Source organism: Coenobita brevimanus, chromosome 116 (assembly GCF_032717465.1).
Source record: "Coenobita brevimanus isolate Jiangsu-jjx chromosome 116, ASM3271746v2, whole genome shotgun sequence".
Taxonomy (NCBI): domain Eukaryota; kingdom Metazoa; phylum Arthropoda; class Malacostraca; order Decapoda; family Coenobitidae; genus Coenobita; species Coenobita brevimanus.
In genome coordinates, this window is record NC_137069.1 from 27,088,710 (window position 1) to 27,096,615 (window position 7,906).

Sequence of the window (7,906 nt, forward strand, 5' to 3'; positions counted from 1 at the left end):
ACTAATCCTTCTGCTTACACTGTTAATCTTTCCTCTCCGTTGGGCTCCTCCGATCACAACCTTATCACCTTAACCTGTCCTATCACTCCGGTACGGCCTGTGGACCCTCCAAAGAAACGTCGTCTGTGGCACTTTGGAGCTGCAGATTGGGAGGCCCTCAGGCAGTACTTCTTTGATTTTCCTTGGAATGATTATTGCTTCCATGGCCGGGAGCCATCTGAGTGTGCTTTGCACATTACAGAGGTTATTCTCTCGGGCATGGAAGCATACATTCCTTTCTCATACCCTTTGACTAATGCAAGAAAGCCTTGGTTTAATCACGCTTGTTCTAATGCTATCCGCAAAAAGGAGAGGGCCTATGAAAGGTAACGGAGCCAACTCACCCCTGAATCATATTTTTTTTCATGTTTCTGCCCGGAATCATGCTAAGTCTGTTCTTCACTCTCCTAAAAATAATTTCATCCATACTGAATGCTCTCAACTCTCCAACTCGAATTCTTCCCGCTCCTTCTGGCACCTTGCCAAAAACCTTTCTAACTTTACCTCATCATCCTTCCCTCCTCTTTTCTACTCCAATGGCTCTGTAGCTATTTCTTCTACTGATAAAGCAGATATCTTTGCTCAGACTTTCTCCTCCAATTCCACCTCAACACCAAGCAGTTTGGCTTCAGGAAGGGGAGGTCAGCTGTGGACCTCCTCCTCCTTCAGTCCGCTGCTTGGAATCATTCTCTCGACAGACGATTGGACACCTTCGTTCTGGCTCTAGACATAGCTGGAGCCTTTGACAGGGTGTGGCACCAGGGCATCATCACCAAACTGAGGAGCCTGGGTGTGCGCGGTGCCCTGCTGAACCTCATCCAGGATTACCTCAATTGTAGGACCCTCAGAGCGGTTGTAAATGGCCACACACCCAACCATTTCCCCATAATGGCTAGTGTTCCCTAAGGCAGTATACTCGGGAATCTTCTCTGGAATGTATACTTCAACGACATCCTCCAACTCATTGCAGAGGCTAAGGCATACGCGGATGACTGCACTCTGTCATTCTCCTGTGACAGAAGTGAGTGGCAGGACACAGTCTACCGCATCAACCAAGCACTAGAGAACATTGTGTCTTGGAGCAAGCGATGGCAAGTCACCCTGGCCTCTGACAAAACAGAGCTCATGCTTATTTCCCGCAGGCAGGATCTAGCTGACTTGCCCCCACCGGATGTACAGCTAGAGGGAAGAAAGCTTTCCCTACAGGATTCCATCAATATCCTCGGAGTAGAGTATGATGCGGGCCTCTCATTCACCATCCATGCCAGGAAATTGGCCAAGAATGCAGCCTGGAGACTGAACTGTGTCCTCCGAGTATCTCAGCTGCTGGATGCCAAGGAAGTGGAGGTGCTTTACAAGGCACAAATATGCTCCGTCATGGAGTATTCTCTACTTGCCTGGTCTTCATGCCCTCCCTCCTACCTGGCCACCTTAGACCGTGTCCAGGCCATAGCTCAATGACTAGTGTGACTCAAAGCAGCCCCACACCAGCCTGCCCCCTTCCAACCCCTCCAGGAGTGCAGGGACATGGAAGGTCTGTGTGTGATGCACAAGGCTCACATCCTACATACCCGCCACCTATTGACCCTGCAACTCCCTTCGCCCCCACCGGCCACACACTCTACCAGAGCAGCCCCATTCAGACAGCAACAAGTGGACATCCCCTATTGCAGGACGGAACTCCACCTCCTTTCCTTCCTACCCCGATACGGCCGCCTGTGGAACACGCTGGTGTGCAACACTGACATCGGCCACAGCGACTCCCTACAAGCCTTCAAGCGAGAGGTCAACAGATGGGTGGTGTAGGCAGGAGGCTACAATAGTTATTAGCTATAGGTAGCACTAGTGTCAACAACAGGGTATACTTAACAAATTATAATCAATATGTATGTAAATATTTAAACTATCTACTACCAATTAGCTATAGATAGCACTAGATTTAAACCTAGTTGCTTTAGCTTAGATTTCGAAAGTAACTTTTAAGTCCTTGACAACACCAAATGTAACTCTGCAATAAACCATGTTTAAGAGAGAGAGAGAGAAGTACACGAATAATAGGTCTTACGAACCACTATGAGGAGGTACTATTCATGAAGTTGTCAGATATGCTTTGCTGCTTTACTGCTGAGAGAAAATTGTAGTACAGAGGAAAGTTCTCCCACCTATCTTTCCCACCCGCAGTACGGTCAACGAAAAGGAAGTGCACCTAACCCAGAGGAAAACACCGGGCTATTAAACTTTTCGAGAAAGAAGGAATCAGTCAATCTACCGGTAAGTTAATCCTAGCCAAACTTTTTCTAACCAAACCTTAAACTGCTTTATCTAGGAATTGTCAACTACTTGTGCTGGTTTCCGATTCCGGGTGCTGTAAAACTTATATGTGAAGAAATTGCTATTGGATCTTGGTGGCAGAACTCCATGTCAATCTTCCGTCCATGATTCCTCGTTTGAGTTACCATTTAAGCTAAATATATGCTGGTAGTCAGTGTTTTCAAATCCACGAAGGATTTTGAAAACCTTAGCCGTCTGCTCAGACACCTGGGTTAGGAATCTCCCTAATACATCTTCCTAACCTACTTATTTTTTACACCACTGGCTGATACAATTTTGTACGTTATATATGCAGAGTATGGTAATATTAGAATGATTTTCGTAACACAGAAGAGGACTGGAAGGTATAATAAGTAAAACAAATCACATAGGAAGAGGTGTAAGGAAGCTTCTTTGACTGACAAGCGTACTGGCTCTAGTCCCTAACGAAAACTGGCCCACTGTCTGCAGTCTCCTTTGGTATCCCATGTGCCTGATGGATGGAATCACTTTAGTAGATCACACCAGGACTCGCTCAAACCTTGCAATATCTTTCGTAAGGGTTGGCAACCAGAGCTGCACTGCATATTCAAGATGTGGCCGTACAAGAGAACTCTGCAAAGAGAAGACTATTTCCTTGTTTCTATACCCAAACCACCTCTTTATATAACTAAGAAGTCTCTGTGCATTCTTCACTTCAATGCACAGTTTTGAGAAGTTGAGATCAGTGTTGATTAATACACATAAATCATCTCCAAATCAGTACAGCTGATCCCACAATGTAAGAAGGAGTACAAAGAGTTCTTGGTTTTGAATGACCAATATACATTGCCTTGCACTTGTCAAGGTTGAACTCCATTTGCCGTTGTTCAGACCACTTACCAATTTTAACGAAGTCACAGTGCAGTTCTTCAGTCCTCTCAAATGATGAATCATTATCTCCTAGCTTTGTATCATCCGCAGATTTTGTAATCCTGCTGTCGATTCCCACATGTATATCACTGGTGTAGATGATGAATAATATTGGTCCTAGAACTGAACACAGGGGAACTCCTCTTGTTATAGACATGCAGTCAGAATTTTCTCCATCGACTATCACTCTGGGGCCGGTCAGTCAGCCAGTTTTCAGTACATGCAGCTAGCTCTTTTTAATACCTAGTGCACACTTTTTTTCCATGAATTTTCTAAGAGGTACTTTATCGAACGTCTTCTCGAGGTTCAAGTAAAGAATATAAATCGCCAGGCACTGAACATATTCAGGAAGTATGCAAAGAGTTCAGTCAGTCTGGTCAAACATGAACGATGCCGCCTGAAGCCATGTAACGAGTTATACAGTAACTTGTTTGATCATAGATGATCTGGAATCCTATATGTTACTATACTCCAAGATAATTCCTACCAGAGAGAGAGAGAGAGAGAGAGAGAGAGAGAGAGAGAGAGAGAGAGAGAGAGAGAGAGAGAGAGAGAGAGAGAGAGAGAGAGAGAGAGAGAGAGAGAGAGAGAGAGAGAGAGAGAGAGAGAGAGAGAGAGAGAGAGAGAGAGAGAGATTTCATTAACGTTTCACAAATAGAATTCCATAAAAAAAATTATCTCACTGAAACTAGAACAAAATAACGAATGTCATCGGGTGCAAGGGGCCAGGACAAACAGCGAATATTTGTCATTTCTCAGTTTTCCTCTCAAATACTATCCCCCAAAGTTTTTATTATGTGCAGGTCCCAAATTATGTTGCTGGTGAAGAAACAGAAGGAGGGGGAAGGGGATAAAGCTGAAGTATGGCAATGTTTCCCAAACCTCGAACTGCCACTTAAATGAGGACAAAACACAAACCTGCTGGATGTGAGGGGGTGACCGATAGATAGAGCACACAGGTGCTCGATGTGAGGGGAGATAGATGGATAGAGCACACAGATGTTGGGTGTGTGGGGGGGGGTAAATGGATAGAGCACATATATGTTGAATGTGAGAGAGGTATATGGATAGAGCACACAGATGTTTGCGTGAACGTGACGCCACTTCTGCTCTCATGAAAGTCAAATGCCTCTGCTCTGATGGAAGTGTGAGTGAGAAGTGAACTTTTTTTTTTTTCAATTTCTGTTGGTTAACACTCTCTCTCTCTCTCTCTCTCTCTCTCTCTCTCTCTCTCTCAAAATAGCCCGTCTTAGCATGGAATATAATAGAAATTTTTCCAGTCTCTGACCAGGTTAAGGAAGCTCTCTAACACGTTTTTCTAAACGATTTTGTTTGTTTATCACACCCTAATCTCCTCCGCAGTGTTATCTCATTCCTTCTAATATTGCCATACTCTGCATAAATAACGTTCAAAGGGATATTGACCTTTCTTATCCACAAATAAATCTCTAAGAAGACGTGTTAGGGAGTTTCCTTACCAGACGTGAATACAGGTCTGAAGGAACGGTGATCCGTAAGAGAGATTTTTACTCTAGTTGAGTGGTTAGGAAGGTTAGGTAGTTAGGAAGGTTGGTTAGCCATGAAGGTAGGAAGGTTAGGTAGTTAGGAAGGTTGGTTAGTTATGAAGGTAGGAAGGTTAGGTAGTTAGGAAGGTTGGTTAGTTATGAAGGTAGGAAGGCTTGATAGTTAGGAAGGTTGGTTAGTTATGAAGGTAGGAAGGTTAGGTAGTTAGGAAGGTTGGTTAGTTATGAAGGTAGGAAGGTTAGGTAGTTAGGAAAGTTGGTTAGTTATGAAGGTAGGAAGGCTTGGTAGTTTTTTTTTTTATGTGAGGAAGAAGGAACCAAAGGCAACGAGCCCGCAAAACTACTCCTTTCAAGAAAAAAACAAAATACAAGAGAGAGCCAAATTCAAGATCCGACCATTTTCAGATGCCTGGACACACTGCGTTTGAAAAACTGGAGATCATAGGAAGTAGGAAATACAGAGGGAGACAGTTCCAGAGTTGACCTGTTGCATAAATGAAGGACTGGGAGTAACGGTTAACTCTTGCATTAGAGAGTTGGACAGAAAAGGGATGAGAGTTTGCTGCTAGACGGGTGCTACGCGTCCGTCGTAGGGGTGGAGGAATGCATGCAGACAGTTCAGAGGAGCAGTAACCAATGAAGTAGCGATAGAAAAGAGATAAAGATGCAACAGTGCGGCGAAGAGACAAAGGTTGAAGGGAGTCAGTAAGAGGAGGAGAGTTAATGAGGCAAAAAGCCTTTGACTCCACCCTATTGAGAAGAGCTGTATGTGGGGACCCTCCCCACACATGAGATTTGCACTCTACACAGGGGCGGATAAAACCCCTGTATAGAGTCAACAATTGTGCAGGGGTAAAGAAGGAACGGAGTCTGCTTAGCATGCCCAGTCTCCTGGAAGCAGATTTCACAAGAGATGCAATATGATCTTTCCAAGACAAGTCCCGAGTAAATGAAACCCCAAGCATGTTAGGAAGGTTGGTTAGTTATGAAGGTAGGAAGGTCAGGTAGTTAGGAAGGTTGGTTAGTTATGAAGGTAGGAAGGCTTGGTAGTTAGGGAGGTTGGTTAGTTATGAAGGTAGGAAGGTTAGGTAGTTAGGAAGGTTGGTTAGTCATGAAGGTAAGAAGGCTTGGTAGTTAGGAAGGTTAGTAGTCGAAAGGTTAAATGGTGAGGAAGGTAGGAAGGCAGGTTAGTTATGAAGGCAGGATGGTTAGGTAGTCAGGAAGGTAGGAAGGTTAAGTAATTAGGAAGATAGGAAGGTGAAATGGTTGGGTAGCTAGGAAGGTTTGGTATAGTAGCTGCAGCGAGAAATGAACGCTGTGGTGGGGCAGCCGGGATGACCTGGGATTCCCCCACTCTAGCCATATTTACATGTCACCGACCATCGGCCACCGCTGCAGCCCCGCTCCATGATCCTTACCCTGTGTCTCTGGCTTTCTCTTTCTCTCTCGGTTTCTATATAAACTGGTGTATTTCCGAAACTAATTATGAAATTATTATGACTTTTGTTCCACACCACCTTTGAGGTAAAAATCAAGGAGAGTTTTCTGTATAAAGGTTTCTCCCCCCTCCTAAATGTGGCATATGAGCGGGGGAGTGCGGCCTTGCCGATACCTCCGCCTGACCTATAATTATACACTCGCCAGAACTGACCTGCCCTCAGACAAGGGGGGGGAAACCTTTATACAGAAAACTCTCCTTGATTTTTACCTCAAAGGTGGTGTGGAACAAAAGTCATAATAATTTCATAATTAGTTTCGGAAATACAGCAGTTTATATAGAAACCGAGAGAGAAAGAGAAAGCCAGAGACACAGGGTAAGGATCATGGAGCGGGGCTGCAGCGGTGGCCGATGGTCGGTGACATCCTACCTCTACAGTATGGTCGGTGACATGAGGATATGGCTACAGTGGGGGAATCCCCGGATGACCGGCTGCCCCACCACAGCGTTCATTTCTCGCTGCGGCTACTATAGTTAGGAAGATAAGAAGGTTCGATAGCTAAGAAGGTAGGAAGGTTTGTTAGTTAGGAAGGTGGGAAGGTTAGGTAGTTAGGAAAGCTGGAGCTTAGGTAGTTAGGAAAGTCTGGTAGTTAGGATGATAAGAAGGTTAGGTGGTTAGGAAGGTAGGAAGGTTGGGTAGTAAGAAAGGTAGGAAAGTTAGGTAATTAGAACAGATAGACAGTTAGGAAGGTAGATGTGAGAGAGAGAGAGAGAGAGAGAGAGAGAGAGAGAGAGAGAGAGAGAGAGAGAGTATTTCAAGCTATTCATAAAACCACACTGTTAATTAGTTTTATACGATGCTTGGTGATAAAAACCACAACCACACCTCTCACTCCCTCTCTCTCTCTCTCTCTCTCTCTTTCTCAGTCAGGGCATAACTACATCTTGGTCACTAAAAATCCTGTAGAAATCAGTCCTACCTTGTTTGACAGGTGAAAATCATCATCACCATCATCAACATCATCACTCATACATCATCAATCTTCAGCATCATCATCTTCATCATCATCATCATCATCATCATCATCATCATCATCATTCTAACCTCTTCTTCCCACTCAAAGACGGAGCCCAAAAAGCAACGAAAAATACTATAAAGCGAGAAATGAATTAGTAGTATAAGTAAAATGGGCCACACACTTATCCACTCACCATTCAAACCCCTGGAATCCTGACTCCACCTAACAGGCTTACTGGTGTGTATGTGTATGTGTGTGTGTGTGTGTGTGTGTGTGTGTGTGTGTGTGGAAGGATGGGTGGGTAGGTGTGTAGTTTAGTGTCACTGTGTGTGTGTGTGTGTGTGTGTGTGTGTGTGTGTGTGTGTGTGAGAGAGAGAGAGAGAATGTATACGGTACCAACTCATACCAACTCGCACCCGCCTCTCTAGTTAGCTCTCTTTCGGTTCCAGCACAAGAACCCGTAAGTGTCCGTCATCGCCGAAACTGCCAGTCCACAAGTAGTTCTCCCCAGCTCTCCAGAATAACACGTCGCGCACACTAGGCCTTTGCGTTATCGCTTTTCCGTATTATTTATCAAACTTTGGCCTCGGTGTGAGTCGCAGTAGCAGACGTTCCATTTACTGGAAACTCCCCGAACAGCATCTCTTTTCTGGGCCATAGCGCTG

General features: G+C 44.7%; 1 protein-coding gene across 1 annotated transcript; it reads left to right on the forward strand.

The window, feature by feature from the left end:
* Positions 1-927: 927 nt before the first annotated feature.
* On the forward strand, positions 928-1,500 carry LOC145418696 (uncharacterized). The gene is made up of 2 exons (XM_080287036.1): positions 928-934; positions 1,010-1,500. Exons 1-2 carry the CDS (start codon positions 928-930, stop codon positions 1,498-1,500), a joined length of 498 nt encoding a protein of 165 aa, XP_080143162.1.
* The last annotated feature ends 6,406 nt before the right edge of the window (positions 1,501-7,906 follow it).